Raw genomic sequence first — 16,647 nt, 5'->3', positions numbered from 1 at the left:
CCTCCTCTGCCTTCCCTAAAGGAGTCGCAGCCCCGAGGGGGTGGAGGTTGCGGGCGACCCAGTAGTTGCCCGCCGCGCTGCGGAGACCGCCTGGGAAGCTGCGGCCAGCCTGCCCGAAGAGCATCACGTCATCCTTTCCGCGAGGCGCCCGCCCCCTCCCCGAAGGCGCCTGCGCAGGCGCGGCGGGAGGGGGCCGCGGTGGGGGTTCTCCTCAGCGCTTTACGCCCTTTTCCAGGCTCGCTCCGGCCGCGGCGCTCTCGGCTGGCGGCGGCGGCGGCGCGGAGGGGAAGGCGTCCAGGATGCGGCGCGGGGCGGCCCGGTGCCCCCCTGCCCCGTCACGGCAGCCGCGGCGGCCGCGGGGACCGGGCCAAGGCCGGGGGCGGCGGCCGGAGCCGCGGTAGCGTCGGCGGCGGCGGGAGGGGCGGCCTGAGGGCGGGCGGGCGCCTGGTGCGGGGGCTCCGCGCTCCGCACGGCCCGGCCCGGCTCGGCCCCGGCGCCATGAGCGGCGGCGGCGGCGGCGGCGGCGGCGGAGGGGGCTCGGCGCCCAGTCGCTTCGCCGACTACTTTGTCATCTGCGGGCTGGACACTGAGACCGGGCTGGAGCCGGACGAGCTGTCGGGTGAGTGCGCGCTGAGCCCGGGGCTGCTTCCCCGCGGCCGCCGGGGGCCCCTGAGGAAACCACCCCACCTCCGCTTTGTCCCGGGAGCAGGGCGAGGGTCGGTCGGAAGGACCCAGGGCGGGCGCGGGGTAGGGGGTGTCACTCTGGAGGAGGGGAAACGGGCGAGGGCCTCTGAGCCTTGAGGGTTCCGAACGACCCCTGCTCCCCGCTGAGCTGTGGCCAGGTCCTCCCGGACGAGGAGGAGAGAAGGGTTGTCTTCACAGTCTGGTGAAGGTTGAGTGACTTAGTATAAAATAAAGGGAAGCTTGTCCTCGAACACCCATTAGGGAGGGAAGAAGATATCCCACGTCCTGGTGAAAGTAAGTTCCACCCAGACTTAAAAAACAAACAAACCAAAAACTTGGTGAGTTTATCTGGCCTCTTCCCAAGAAGCCTGTGATTGCAGTTCCTCAAAACCGTTCTAACCGAGCGCTGGGCTGGGCCCCCTGGGTTGATGGGACGTGAAGTAATAAAGTGAACTTGGGCCACACCAAGAAGGATGAGAACTCCCTTACATCTAGAAAGGGCTTGTACCCCGGGGCCGTGCCTTTTTATTGAAAATAATTTATGTCCTTTATGAGGCCAGCGTCATCTGTGAATAAAAGGGCAGCAGCCTAGTTGGAGAGCCTGGGTTGCGTAGTGATGCTTCTCAAGTCATCTTTCGAAGGGAAGTGGTGGGGAAGTGAAGATAGGGCCCAGATCAGATTTGGCACTAATTGCCCAAGAGTGTCAGAATTGTAAAATCCTATGAATTCCACTGCACCGGTGTCAGAGTTGTAAAATCCCCGCGAACTCCACTGCACCGTCATTGGAGCCTTTGAATCTCAAGGTTTGGAAAAGTTTTTGTCTGGAGTGTCCAGTTTGCAGGTTTCATGTGGGTGGAGGTTTGTTGTGTCATCCTGATTTGATGAGAGATACTCCTTTCTACTGTTCTGTCATGATGTGTTTACTGTAAAGTTTCTCTCCTGAGGGTGATTATCCTGTTGACTAATTTTACTTTGCTTCAGAGATGACAGGAGAGGTTTTGTGTGGTTTTTTTTTTCCCCCATCAGAAAAATTTCAGTGTTTCTTATGAAAAAAAAAAAAAGGTGCATACTTCGAAATGGACTTCTTTTTTTTTTTTAAGTGTGTTGTATCACATTTATTGATTTGCATATGTTGAACCATTCTTAAATCCCAGGGATAAATCCCCCTTGGTCGTGGTGTATGATCCTTTTAATGTGTTATCGAATTTGGTTTGTTAATATTTTATTGAGAATTTTTACACCTATATTCATCAGGGATACTGGCCTATAGTTTTTTTTCCTTGTAGTGTCCTTACCTGGCTTTGGTATCAGAGTGGCCTCGTAAAATGAGTTTGGAAGTGTTCTGACCTCTTCAGTTTTTTGGAAGAGTTTGACAAAGATTGATGTTAATTCTTCTTTAAATGTTTGGTAGAATTCACTAGGGATACCATCTGGTCCTTGGTTTTTCTTGTTGGGAGGTTTTTGATTACTGATTCAATTTCCTTACTCATTATTGGTTTGCTCAGATTTTCTGTTTTCTCATGGTTCAGTCTTGGTAGGTTGTACGTTTCTAGAAATTTATCCATTTCTTTTAGATTGTCCAATTTGTCAAAATGGACTTTTAAAAAAGTGGTAAATTAATGACCTTTAACAAGGTCAGAGCAAATACACTATTTCCTCAAATCAATAGCAGGTGGAGAAAAAATCATGAAGCAGTAATACAGTTAATACTAGGCCTCTTGTTGGGGGTAGTTTTAAGTTCACTTTTTTAGGTCTTCAAATTTTTATAATACTGATGTTAATTTTTCATGTGTGTTTCCTATTTGTTAAATCTGTGACTTTGCGATGTATCAATAGTTGTTGGAATTCAGTTCATGGTACTGGAGCTGGAAGGGACCTCAGAGAGGAAAATGAGGCCCAGGAAGGACAGTAGGGCCTATGTCCTGTTAGTTAATTGCTTGACTTTGATCCAGTGCTCCTCTCGTGACACTAAACTGCATCTCATTGCTTGGCTGGGTCTTTAGAAAACACTAACATGTTGAGAAAGACTAAAAATGGCACAGTTCTCCCCAGTAAAAGAAACTTTAAATTGGTGGAATAAACCAGTGTTATTTTTATGTTGTGCCTTTAAGTGTCTATTAAATTATATAGACATTCGATTTTCAAAAATAAAGAGAATGTTTTGCAAATGGTAAAGCTTAGGAGTGGAGCCGGGAAGTGATTTGTCAGTGAGAGCATGGGTTTTGGGGTTAAACATTCTTGCTCTGCTGTTGACTAACTCTGTGACTGGGGGCCAAGTTAGATAACTCTGCTGGGGTCCTCATTATGAAAAAGAGAATGTAAATAAAAAGTGTCTCATCAAGTAGACTCTCAAAAGGTTAATTCTCTTTTAGTGAATATCTGTTAATTATGTGGCTTTTCAGCAAGCTCAAATTATATACCTGTGAAAGCTTATTGAGAGAATAAAGAAGGGGGGGGGATGAGCTGTATAAAATGTGTAAGGAAAGGTATTTTTCTGTCTTTTTAAGTGTGGTTGCAGTAGTGGAATGCCAAGACTATTTATTCAATAGGTGGCCTTTGTTAGAATAAGCACTGATTGAAGGATTTCTTCTTTTCCTTTATTTCATTTCTGGTGGGTTGATAGGGGAATCTGGACTACCCAGAGGGAATCTTTGAGGAAAACAAAACAGAATACAAATAACTCTTTGCGGGTCAGTCTTGAGACTCTCCAGGGTGCATTTTCTCTCTGCCTTATAGCTCCTAAACTGATGATGTCACGGTAAGTGAAACTACAGGAAATTGTGAATTGCACCCAGGTTCTCTAGGGAGGTACCAAGGAGTCTATGTTCTCTACAAGCAAATTAAGTTATATACATCAGATAGCTTCTATACTCTAGGAGTGAATCCAGAACAAGCAGATCAAAGATGCTCAGTGTTCCTTCTGGCTTTACGGAGAAAGGTTAAGATTCATTTTTTTCTGTTTGCAGCAATAAGCATAGAGCTTGCTGTGTTGAATATAGACTCTGATCATTGAATTTATAGGAGTCTCTCCGTGTCACCTCTCCGCTTTCCTCTAGACTTAAGCATTTAGGCAAGTCATGTAGTTATTTGTTGTGCAAGGAACAGAGGAAGATATGAAAATTAATTTTGTTTTCTCTTCTGGTTAGTTGAGGGAGTACTTTGGGTTGAAGGAGAGAAAGGTAATCTATTGGTGAAGCAGAAGTCTAGCCAACTTTAGGAAATGGTATCTGCTTGTTAGCTTTTTGAGTTTGTCAAGGAGATAAGCAAATCTGGAAAAAACGTTTTTGATTTTCATTTTTCATTATTGTTGGTCCATTCTAAGTGGGGAGGCAGATGGTAGTAGAGTCCAGTCCCTCTTTCTGCCTCTTTGATGGATGGGTGTTCTGGGCATCTTCATTTTCCCTTTTTCTTCTTATGGTCACCACCAGGTAACTGCAGGAGAAGGTTTACCATGACATGGAAGTCCTGAGTTTGCTTTCCCTATCTCTGCCTGAGAGTTAAGTTTCCAGAATGCTAATAACCTATTTCTTACTATGGAATCTTTACGTTCCTCTGCACTGACCTGCACCCAGCATTGAGATATAAGTATCCTAGGTTTATGCATCCACTGCTGCAGTTTCCCAGGCTCTGAGTGGTGGGTCTTGCCAAGAATTGAAGAGAGGGCTTAGGAACATAGATAGTTGGGAAACTGGCCAGTGTCCTGTATGAACCTGCTTAGAACACTGACATACCCTGAAATCATCTCTTAATGTCATCATTAGAAGAGAGAAAAAATGCTCCCTGTCCAGGAAAGCCAGAGGACTGGTCAGATCCTACTTCTCCTTAACTATATTGGGCAATGAAATTAGAACAACAGAATCACGGAATGTCAAACATGGAAGCTCTCTTAGAGACTATATAACCTTCTGATTTTACAGATGAGGAAACTGAGGCTCTGAGAAAGTTGGAGAATATTTGTCTCCCTTGCCACGTTTTATCCTTCTTTTCTCTTACTTGAGTGATGCTTTGCATGCTTTGCAGTAGTTTGATGAGTGTGGGGGAGACAAGTAAAATACTTGTCTGGCAGGGGCAGTAGCAGACATGGCAGTCTTGTCTAGTGCAGGTTTCCGTTTCATGTTAAGCAAGAATACTGTGCATGATTATCAAGAGAGAGATCTTAATTTTTTTTGGCTTTTTCTTTTTTAATATAGTTTTAAAAATTTGCTTATTTTATTTATTTTTGACTGCGTTGGGTCTTCGTTGCTGCGCGCGGGCTTTCTGTAGTTGAGGCGAGTGGGGGCTACTCTTCGTTGTGGTGCACGGGCTTCTCATTGCAGTGGCTTCTCTTGTTGTGGAGCACGGGCTCTAGGCGTGCGGGCTTCAGTAGTTGTGGCACACTGGCTCAGTAGTTGTGGCTCGCGGACCTATTTGCTCCGTGGCATGTGGGATCTGATTAGACCAGGGTTCGAACCCGTGTCCCCTGTGTTGGCAGGCGGATTCCCAACCACTGCGCCACCAGGGAAGCCTAGCTTTTTCTTTTAATGTAATTTCACACCAAGCATTGACATGAATGGTACAAAGAACTTCAGTACATCCTTTTTCCAGAGTCACTGTTAACATTTTGCTCCAGTTGCTTTATCACTTATATATGTGTCTTATCTTTCTAATATATAAAAAATCTTTATTGAGATTTAATTTTATTTAAAGTACACAATTCAGTGTTTTTTAGTATATTCAGAGTTGTGAAAGCATGACTAAAATCAATTTTAGAATATTTTCATCACCCTCCCCCCAAAACCTATATCCTTTAGCAGTTACTTCCCATATCCTTCCAACTCCCTAACACCCCAGCTCTAAGCAACCACTAATCTACTTTTTTTTTTCCTCCTCGGGTGAAAAAACTTTTATTTTCTTATCACCAAATCAGTACTAGTTCACATCATTATTCTTCACATCCATGATAATAAGAACAACTTAATCTCTTCATAGTAGTTAACATTTTAATATAGATCCTTCTAGACCTTTTATTAAAATGAAAGTTATTTTTGTTATTGCACTTATAATTTTGTAAAAACAGGTGCTGATGAGTTGGAGAAAGAAGAGAGTTTGAGGGCAGTAGGTTGATTGGGAACCACTAATCTACCTTTGATCTTTATGGATTTGTCTATTCTGGATATTTCATATAAATGGAATCATACAATGTATGGTCTTTTGTGATTGGCTTCTTTCACCTAGCATGTTTTCAAGGTTCATCTATGTTGTAGCATGTATCAGTATATCATTTCTTTTTATGGCTGAATGATATTGTATAAATATACCACATTTTACTTATCATAAGTTGATGGACATTTGGGTGATTTATATACTTTTTGGTTATTATAAATAATGCTACTGTAAACATTTGTGTACATATATTTGTGTGGACATATGTTTTCATATCTCTTAGGTATATACCTAGGAGTGGAATAGCTGGGTCGTATGGCAATTCTATGTTTAACCTTTTGAGAAATTGCAGACTGTTTTCCAAAACAGCTGCACCGGTTTACATTCCCACTAGCAGTGTTTGAGGGTTCCACACTCTATATCCTCACCAACACTTATTATCTTTTTGCTCATGGGCATCCTAGTGGGTGTAAAGTGGGTATCTAGTGGGTATCTCAGTGTGGTTTTGATTTGCATATTCTTGATGACTAAGAAGGATATCTTATTTAAAAGAAAAAAAAAGTTATCTCTTCTCAGAGATGAAGTGGGTATAAAAAGTTTGATGAGCCAGTTTCAAACAGGGAGTCAATTTGAAATAACCTTAATTTTTATTTTCCTCTACCAATCTGGTCAGTTCAGCACAGATTCTCTCATGATCATTTTATAAAGGCATCCCTGCTCCGAAGCTCAGACTCCTAGCTGAAGCAAAACTCAAATCCTGGTAGCTTACGTCAGGCATCTGTGGATACTTCCAGAGTTCAGGGTAGAAGGGGGAGATTTCCTAAGTTAGGTCATGTGTTTCCTTTTATAAGGTAGAGCAAATAAGAAGTCAAGAGGAGACACTACTAGCACACAGAAAACGATTACAGAGCATCCCCAAGGCGATTTAAAATTATATGCTAAATTTAGTTGGAGAGGCTATATTTTTAACATAAGAGCACCCTACTTCACACTCTCAGGTAGGGAGGATCACATTGAAGGTAAGTGGATTTTACTTTAATAACAATGGGGCTCTGTTCCTCTCTTCTTAGGAGGAAATCCCGAGTCACTGTGTTTCGTGCTTAAACCAAATTCTCTTAGACTCTCTTCCGCCCTTCCTTCCTTCTGTACTAGATTATAAATAAAGGTTTCTTTGCCTAGGGCCTCCTTCGGCAATACCCATTTCCAGTCCTATATCCTTTTATAAGCTTGTTTTTTTTGCTAACTCTAGTGGAAGGTGTACTTGTACTTGGCTTGGCTTCTCAATTCCTGTTGCCATCCCTGGATTTGAATTACTGTCAGGTGGTCTTAGAGGTCTCTCAGGAACCCAGGTACACATGAGGGAACCTATACTTGATATGTTTTAGGTTACTGCTGATATGGCATAGGACCTAGTAAAAGAGAGAAAGCCTTGCCCTTTAGAAGCTGGTGACTTCTTGTGGAATTCAGTGATTACCCAGAGACTATCGTTGCCAGATTTATAGGTTTAGTTCTCAAAAGTTATTAAGTGAGGCAGTTACTGGTCAAATGTCTATGTTCCAGAGGTTTTGTGATGACTGATTTTAGTTTGGAGGATACAGAACCCTGGACTGGGTTTGTGAGTGTCAGAGTCCTGTCGTGGTGGAAAATGGGGGCATGTGCTAGCTTTCAAGCTATTTTCTTCCAAGTGTGCTTCCAAGGGGTCGGGTATGGCTCCAGGAAGTTAGATGGGAACAGCTATGGTTTAGACCATCAAGTTTCTCAAATGTTATACTTAGGATATTTGCTTGATGTTCATCCACGGGATCTATCATAGTTTCTTGTTAAAGAGAGCCAGGTTAGTAATTCCTGTTTGTTTGTTTCGTTCATTAGTGCGATGGGCAAGTCAGGTCAAAATTTTGCTAGGCCATCTGTGGTCTACTGAATGGGCTGAACTAGTTGCATTAGTCTAAAATGTTTTCATGGAGTGCTGAGAGGCTGAGAGCAGGGAGATGTGTGGCGGTTCCTCTTTTTTTTTAATTAATTTATTTTTTAAATTAGTTAATTAATTTATTAGTTATATTTGGTTGCATTGGGTCTTCGTTGCTGCGTGCGGGCTTTCTCTAGTTGCGGTGAGCGGGGGCTGCTCTTCGTTGCGGTGCGCAGGCTTCTCATTGCGGTGACTTCTCTTGTTGCGGAGCACGGGCTCTAGGCCGTGCGGGCTTCAGTAGTTGCAGCACGTGGGCTCAGTAGTTGTGGCTTGCAGGCTGTAGAGCGCAGGCTCAGTAGTTGTGGTGCACGGGCTTAGTTGCTCCATGGCATGTGGGATCTTCCCGGACCAGGGCTTGAACCCGTGTCCCCTGCATTGGCAGGCAGGTTCTTAACCACTGTGCCACCAGGGAAGCCCCTGGAGGTTCCTCTTATTAAGCTTCATCCCTCTGTGAGTGTGGGATTTCTTGTTTTCTAAACTACTTCTAGGTGGCAAAACATAATATAAGTGTGCATTCATTTATATCGGTCACAGAATCAAAAACTGTCAGAGCTAGATCTGAGATAGTCCAGCCACCACTTTTGACAGATGGTAATGATTAATATTTGTAAATGATTTAATAGTTTTTAAACAGTTTTTAATATTTTCAGTCCCATTTGAAAATATAATTTTTTGTCCACTGTTACCCGGAAAGTTAGAAAGAACTGTTAGAATCCAGGTCTTCTGTCTGCTGTCTCACCAGTGATGAGATTATTCTTTTTTTTTTTTTGGCTGCGTCATGCGGCTTTCAGGATCTTAGTTCCCCGACCAGGGATTGAACCTGAGCCCTCAGCAATGAAAGCCCAGAGTTCTAACCACTGGACCGCCAGGGAATTCCTGAGATTATTCTTTTAAAATGATAGATTTGGGAATACTGAAGCAATGGCTTAATCACTGAGTAGCAGAGCTGTGGCATGGCCTCTTTGATCAGTTCCCAACCCACAATGCAGTAGAGGAACTCTGTCAGGGGAGGAGTCAGGTCACTCGTTTTTTGAATTGTAGTTAAGGCTGGTTGTTATTTTTTATATATATATTTTCCTGTCTCCCCATTCTTATCAGTTCTGGAAATGTTTTTCTTAGACCAAATAGTTACTGGGGCTTTGTTTCTAAGAAGTTCTGTTTTTTGTGTGGCTGTTTCAGGATATTTTATGCTGTTTGTCTGAGGTCTGTTTTCTTTGAAAAGAAAAAAAAGAGGTTTGCACCTACTAACCTCAGAAATCCCTCAGTGTAGCCTGCAGGTTGCATCTTTTTGTGGTTGTTGTTGGGTGCTGGCTATGACTTCTGATTTACCATATTCTTTATAATGAAAGGTAATGGGAAGCAACTAAGAAACTTTCAGGATTTTTTGTTTTTTTGAATTTTTGAATTTTATTTTATTTATTTTTTTATACAGCAGGTTCTTATTAGTTATCTGTTTTATACATATTAGTGTATACATGTCAATCCCAATATCCCAGTTCATCCCACCACCACCACCTCCCCTGCCACTTTCTCCCTTGGTGTCCATACGTTTTGTTCTCTACATCTGTGTCTCTATTTCTGCCCTGCAAACCGGTTCATCTGTACCATTTTTCTAGGTTCCACATATATGCGTTAATATACGATATTTGTTTTTCTCTTTCGGACTTACTTCACTTTGTATGACAGTCTCTAGATCCATCCACGTCTCTACAAATCACCCAATTTCGTTCCTTTTTATGGCTGAGTAATATTCCATTGTATATATGTACTACATCTTCTTTATCCATTCGTCTGTCGATGGGCATTTAGGTTGCTTCCATGACCTGGCTATTGTAAAGAAACTTTCAGGATTTTTAAAGTCAGGAAGACAGAGAAGGAAATGATTTAGAAATAATAATCATAAGCCATGATTTATAAGTGGATAAACTCAATTTACAACAAATTACATTCATTAAAGACAGTAATACATTAGAATTACTCTCCAGGAATGTCAAAAGAATTGGTTCCTTTCTCAGTTGTGTCATCTCTGGTGTCCTTTTTTTCTTTATTTTTGTAGTTTTAGAATAATGGCTTTCTAACAATGTCATGAAGATAGGTATTAATTATCGTTATATTGTTGAAGAAAACCAGAGGTTTTATTTTGAGTAAGTTAAATGTCTCTTTTCTTGTTTTCCCCATAGTCTTTTTTTTTTTAATTAAAAAAAAAATTTATTTATTTATTTTTTGGCTGCATCAGGTCTTAGTTGTGGCACGCGGGATATTTTGTTGCAGCGCGTGGGCCCTTTGTTGCAGTGTGTGGGCTTCTCTCTAGTTGTGGCACACAGGTTCATTAGTTGTGGCGCACAGGCTCATTAGTTGTGGAGCATGGGCTTAGTTGCCCCATGGCATGTGGGATCTTAGTTCCCTGACCAGGGATCAAACCGACGTCCCCTGTATTGCAAGACGGGTTCTTAACCACTGGACCACCAGGGAAGTCCCTTCCCTGGAGTCTTTGACAATGACCATTACATTAAAATTTTTTTTCCTGATTATAAAAACCATAGGTCATTATACAAATTTAAAAATGACAGAACTATGTTATAACTTCTCTTGTCCCAGAGTCAGGTAGACAAATTTCTGAGCTTTGCTAGAAGAAATGCTTTACATAGTAGGTATTTGATAAAGATTTGTATTAATTATGAAAAGGTAAAGGCTGCTTATTCAGATTTTCAAAGAATTGTATGTAATCCTATGTATTTTTTTTTCTGATATAAGGCATAGTACTTAACTTTTTAGAACTTAAAGAAGCCAGACTTCCACAACTTTTCTAAGTGCTAAATAATAAAGAAGGTGGGGTCTGTAGAGGAGAAGAGTAGCAATGATTGTTTACCCATACTCAAAAAGCTGAGGATCAACGTCAGATTTAGAGGTAAGATGGTGATGGAGAGGCATTTTGTATTGCACTGTGATTATTTTGTAAGTTTTAATGTATAAAGCTAAATTTTATAATAGTTCAGATGAACCTTTTTTTTTTTAAATGAATCTAGTTTTAGTTTATTTAACCAGTCCCGTGGACTTAGGATCACAATCTCTTATTGGGAAAAATAAAACAAATACCTAGAAGTATCACCTGCTAAACTGACATCCATCCAGTTTTGCTTAACTCCGAGGTTCTGTATGTTCAAATGGTATTTAATTCCTTTCTTTGCTAAGTAATTAACCTAGTATTCTTCTTTTGCCCCCATTTTCTCACATCTCTGTGAAACACATTCTTTCCATTGCACTTTTATTGTGTGGAAAGTTGGTATTTAAGCATTTGTAGTTTTATCTTCTAGAAGAATGTTTAGTGTTTTGTGGAGGATTGTTGGTCTCCTGGTCTAGCTCTGTTGGCTGCTTAGCTCAGTTGGTTATGAGTGTGATGAATTTAATAACGCCAGGGTCATTGAGTCAGTCTTCGTAAGGACCAGTTAGCTTTGTTTACCCACTTTTGTACTAGCCTCAGCTGACCATCCCACTCACAAGTACACTGTAGTTAATGGGGAACACAGGCAAGGAATGAGGCTAGAGTAAGCTGTTCAATCCCTGATAACTAAATTAATAGCTATTTATTGTTTAGTGAATACATTTCAATTCTAGGTACCAAATGACATTATCCTCGCTTTACGGATTAGGAAACTAAAGTGCAGAGAATTTAAATAACATGCTTGAGTTCACATAGCAAGAACTGGGAACCTCTTTTCCCTGTCTCTAAAGTCCTCTACCATATACCTTTCTGTTATTGAAAGACCAACTCAGTGATGGGACACTTGTTTGCATACATGTGTGAGATAGAGTTGCTGTTCTTGTGGAGCTCATAGTCTTCTGACCAGTCAGGCATATATAAACCAATAGCTGTGGAAAAGGATCAGTTCCTTAAGTGAGGAGCAGATAATGAGGTGTTGCTGGGGTTCAGGAGAGGGAAAGAGTTCTGTTCTCTAGCTTTGTAGTTTATGTCTTGCAAAATTTGCTGTAGAGGGCTTAGCTCTGGCTGTGACCCTGAACAAAAACATGGTCTCTCATGTATTCATTGATTAGTTCAATGCTCATTTAATATGTACAAAAACACCTTTGGCCTATACATAAGTTATAGACTCTGAGGTTTGGAAAAAACATATTTGAAGGTCAACCATGTAAGGAGTGGTATTTTCTCTCTCTAAAAATAAAACTTTAAATTATAAAGTACATATTTCTTATAGGGATCTTAGAAATTATAGAAAGGTACAGAAATAAGTCACTCACGAGTGACTATTCAGAATTAAGCTTGTAGCATTTTGATGTCTTTTTGTAGTTCCTTCCAATTTTTAAAAATTTTTATTGCAGTCTGCCTTAAGCACAAGTCCTAAGTATATAGCTTGATTTATTTTTACATCTGTTTACATGTGTATAATCATCACCGATATTCTTTCCAGTTTTTACTATATGTGGGTGTATGTGTGTATACTTTTACATACTGTGATAAGGCGAAACGTAAACGTTTTATGTTTTGATTTTGTTTTTCACTTAATGTCCTGTCATGAGTATTTCTCAATATCAGCAAGTATTCTCCTGAAATTTTATTGTGCCTAGTTAAGAGTTAATTAATTACAAGTAATAAAACTCATTCAAACAAGCTGAAGTAAAAAGGGGATTTATTTCAAATTATAACATTCTATATATTTATAAATAACATCTTAAAAAGTATCCCACATCAGTACAAAGATCTTTCAGGTGAATATATTCAAATTTTTCTTTCATCAAATACCCTTGTACAAGTATTTTTACACTTGTGGGAGTCATTGTATGGGATTAATTGCTAAAACTAGACTGTGAATCCAAGGAATAATGTACATTTTACGTTTTAATAGATATTGCCAAATTGCCCTCTTCAAAAGGTTAGCCTCTCACCAACAATAAGATTCTACCAATTTTTTCTCTACATCTGTAACAAAATATTAACTGCTTTTCTAAAATGTTTTCAATCTGCTGGGAAGAAAATTTAATCTAAATTTAATTATTTGTGAGGCTGAGTATCTTTTCATATATTTCATGTACACTTGTGTATTTCATGTTTTACTCCTTCAGTGAATTACCTGTTCAGTCCTTTTGTTCGTATTTCTGTTGTGTTGTTTATCTTTTTCTCATTGATTTGCAGAAACTTTATCTCTTATGAATATTTTGATTCTCAGGAAATACCTCAAAAACACTTGCAGTGAAAAAAAAATATGTACACTAATATAGAGTTATAAAATTGAGATCATAAGAGAAAAAAAGTGTTGTATCCTGCTTTTTAAATTTACTATTATATGTTGATCATTTTCCCATGTTTTTAAATATGTCTTGAATAGTTTTCTCATGCCATTAAGTATTCTTCATAAACATGATTTTAATTGTTATTTGATTCCAAAGTATGAGTGAACTGTAAAATTTTAATGATTACTTGGCACTTGGGTGGTTTGTTTATACTTTTTAATGATAAATAATTTTACAACGTGTATACTTTATACAAATCTGTGTGTCTGTTGCTTTAGTATATATAACAGTAAGACAGTTATTAAGTCAAATTAGATGAACCTTTAAGCACATTTCATGTGTAATGATGAATTTCTTCTTGAAAGTGCTATACCAATTTATGCTCACTTGTAGCTTGCCATCATTTATGTGTGTGTGTGTATATATATATATATATATTTTTTTTTTTTTTTTTTGGTGGGGGTGGTAGATTACACATAACATAAAATTTACCATTTTAACCATTTAACACAGTTCAGTGGCATTTAGTACATTTCACAATATTGTGCACCCATCACCATTATGATATATATAACATGTTCATCACCCCAAAAGGAAACCTGTACTCATTGAACAGTCACTCCCTATTCCTCCCTCCCCCAAACCCCCGACAACCTCTAATCTGCTTTCCGTTTCTTTGAATTTGCCTATTCTGGATATTTCATATAAATGGAATCATACAATATATGGCCTTTTGTGACTGGCTTCTTTCACTTAGCATAATGTTTCCAAGGTTTATCCATGTTGTAGCCTAAATTAGTACCTCATTCCTTCCATTATATGGCTATTATTGTATATATGAATGTTTATTCATCCATCTCTTGATGGACATTTGGGTTGTTTCCACTTTTTGGCTATTATGAATAGTGCTGCTGTGAGCATTTGTGTTCAAGGTTCTGTAGCAACACCGTTTGAGTATACACCCAGGAGTGGAATTGTTGGGTCATATGGTAACTCTGTGTTTAATCTTTTGAAGAACTGCCAAACTGTTTTCCACAGTGACTGCACCATTTTACATTCACACTGTCAACACACGAGGGCTCTACTTTCTCCACATCCTCACTAATTCTCATTATTTTCCTTTTTTGGGCTATCATTATTATTATTATTATTTTTTTATCATTATGTTTTAATCTGTATTTCTTTGACTACTACTAAGGTAGATTTTTAAAAAAGCTATTTATTAATCCTTTGTATTTGTATCGTGAATTGTCTGTGTATGCTTTTTATAATTTCTCTTATTGCTCTTTTTTTGTGGGGGATTGGGGAGGGTTGAGGTTGAGGTACTTTTGAAGGATAATTATGGATTTCTTTTGCTTAGGAAAGCTGGTGAGTTTGCTACAGAAGTAAGGGGTAAAAAAATGCGGTTTGGAGGGTGTATTAGTTTCCTATGGCTGCTGCAACAGATTACCATAAACTGGGCTGCTTAAAACAATAGTGATTTTTTTTTTTTTCCCCTCTGTTCTGGAGGCCAGAAGTCCAAATTCAAGGTGTCAGCAGGCTGCATTCCCTCAGAGGGCCCTGGGGAGAATAATTCTTTGCCTCTCCCAGCTTCTGGTGGCTGCCAGCATTTCTTGGCTTCTGACCACATCACTCACATCTTCACATCACCATCACCTTTGTGTCTTCTCTGTGTGTCTATCTTATAAGGATACTTCTCTTTGGATTTAGGGCCCACTCAGCTAATTCAGGATGATCTTCTCATCTCAAGATCTTTGATAACATCTGTAAAGATCTTTTCAAATAAGATAATATTCACGGGTTCTGGGGAGTACGATGTGGACATATCTTTTTTGGGGCCAGCATTCCACCCACTACAGAGGGGCTAAAGGGTAGGTCTTGAATTTCTCCAAGTGTGAGCAAGAAGCAGAGAGGAGTAAAAAGGAGAGCCTAGGAAGAATACTTAGGAAAGAAGAAACTAGTATCACCATTGCTCTGTACCGTTACTACACTTGGCATTGAGAAATACCTTTGGACTTTTTTTGGCCGTGCTGCGCGGCTTGTGGGATCTTAGTTCCCCGACCAGGGATTGAACCTGGGGCATGGCAGTGAAAGCGCTGAGTCCTAACCCCTGGACTGCCAGGGAACTCTCTAGGACTGTTTTTTTAAATTAAAGTATAGTTGATTTACAGTGTTATACCATAGGATTTTAGGATAAAAATGACTTAGGTCCATTTGTCAGAAGCCATGTAACTCCGACAAAAATCAAACTTCTGTTTTGGTAGAACATTCTTATCTATAATAAAGTACTTCTTTAGCACAGTGATGTTGGAACCAGTCAGATATGTTGTCATTGTCATCAGTAATCACTGTCTTATCTAGGCCTTGTATTTGTGCTATATTCTTTTAATATAGGCAACAAAGGCTCATAAAAGAGAAGCAAGAGCTGTTTAGACTTTCCAAACCTCTCATTTTACAGAGGAAGAACATGTGGCTGGGAGGGTTTTTTTGGGGGGGGGAGGGTTTTGAATAATTTGTCTGGGTTCCCACAGCTGGTTAGTTAACTTAGCACTGAAACTTGAATTTGGGGTCCCTTAATTCTTAGGTGAGTGTTGTTTCCCATGATATGGTATACAAACTGTGCAAACTGTTAAAGAAGTAAATATTTGTGAATCTATATCTGTATCTATATTGATCTCCTCTCCTTAAAGCTGAGGTTCTCTGCTGGGATAGTAAAGGATATAGTGTAGCCTAAAAGTTACATCTGTCACCTGGATCAGAATCTTCCATTTATTGTTTGTGTGACCTTGGGTGATTTACTTCTCTGTGTTTTAATTACTTCTTTTTTTTTTTTGTAAATTTATTTATTTTATTTATTTTTGGCTGCGTTGGGTCTTCGTTGCTGCACGCGGGTTTCTCTAGTTGCGGCAAGTGGGGGCCACTCTTCGTCGCTTTGCACGGGCTTCTCATTGTGGTGGCTTCTCTTGTTGCAGAGCATGGCCTCCAGGTGCGTGGGCTTCAGTAGTTGTGGCACGTGGGCTCAGTGGTTGTGGCTCGTGGGCTCTAGACTGCAGGCTCAGTAGTTGTGGTGCACGGGTTTAGTTGCTCCGCAGCATGTGAGATCTTCCAGGACCAGGGCTGGAACCTGTGTGCCCTGCATTGGCAGGCGGACTCTCAACCACTGTGCCACCAGGGAAGCCCTAGTTACTTCGTTTTTAAAATGGAAATAAAACCTATCTCTTAGGGTTCTTGTAGGATTAAATAAGTTAATACATTAAATGGCTTGGAATAGTGCTTGGCACATGATGAGTATCCATTAAATGTTTGCTATTGCTAACATTTTTATTCTTTGCATCACTTAATTTTCTATATAATTTTGACATTGTTGGGAAGTGGAAATGGGGTAATAGTACTACATACATTATCTCATTTGGGCCTGTTAGCAACCATATGAGAGAAGTTCTATTTTTCCCATTTTATGGATGAGGAAACTGAGGCACAACACAATTAATTTGCCTGAGGTCATACAGCTAATATTCAGAAAGGCTGGGGTTCGAACTCAGATCTGTCAGAATCTGGAGTTTATGCTTTAAAAAAATAAAACTTTACTAAGGAAACAAACAAACAAA

General features: G+C 40.0%; 1 protein-coding gene and 1 long non-coding RNA gene across 4 annotated transcripts in view; one reads left to right on the top strand and one right to left on the bottom strand.

The window, feature by feature from the left end:
- LOC309668375 overlaps positions 1-16,647 on the bottom strand; it is a 485,025-nt gene that overhangs the window by 9,367 nt on the left and 459,011 nt on the right. The gene's annotated exons all lie outside the window — the stretch shown is intronic.
- DENND5A (DENN domain containing 5A) overlaps positions 185-16,647 on the top strand; it is a 110,573-nt gene continuing 94,110 nt past the window's right edge. For 2 of the 3 annotated variants that reach the window (XM_082478055.1, XM_082478054.1), the window contains exon 1: positions 187-619. In XM_082478055.1, the coding sequence (XP_082334181.1) occupies positions 499-619 (121 nt within the window). In that variant the 5' untranslated portion in view covers positions 187-498. Of the gene's footprint in view, positions 620-16,647 lie in introns of all 3 variants that reach the window. The other variant, XM_082478056.1, reaches the window with a different exon arrangement.

Source organism: Balaenoptera physalus (assembly GCF_965194825.1).
Source record: "Balaenoptera physalus genome assembly, chromosome: 10".
In the NCBI taxonomy this organism is placed as follows: Eukaryota; Metazoa; Chordata; class Mammalia; order Artiodactyla; family Balaenopteridae; genus Balaenoptera; species Balaenoptera physalus.
Note: the sequence above shows the minus strand (reverse complement) of the source record. Positions and strands in the feature narration are given on the sequence as shown.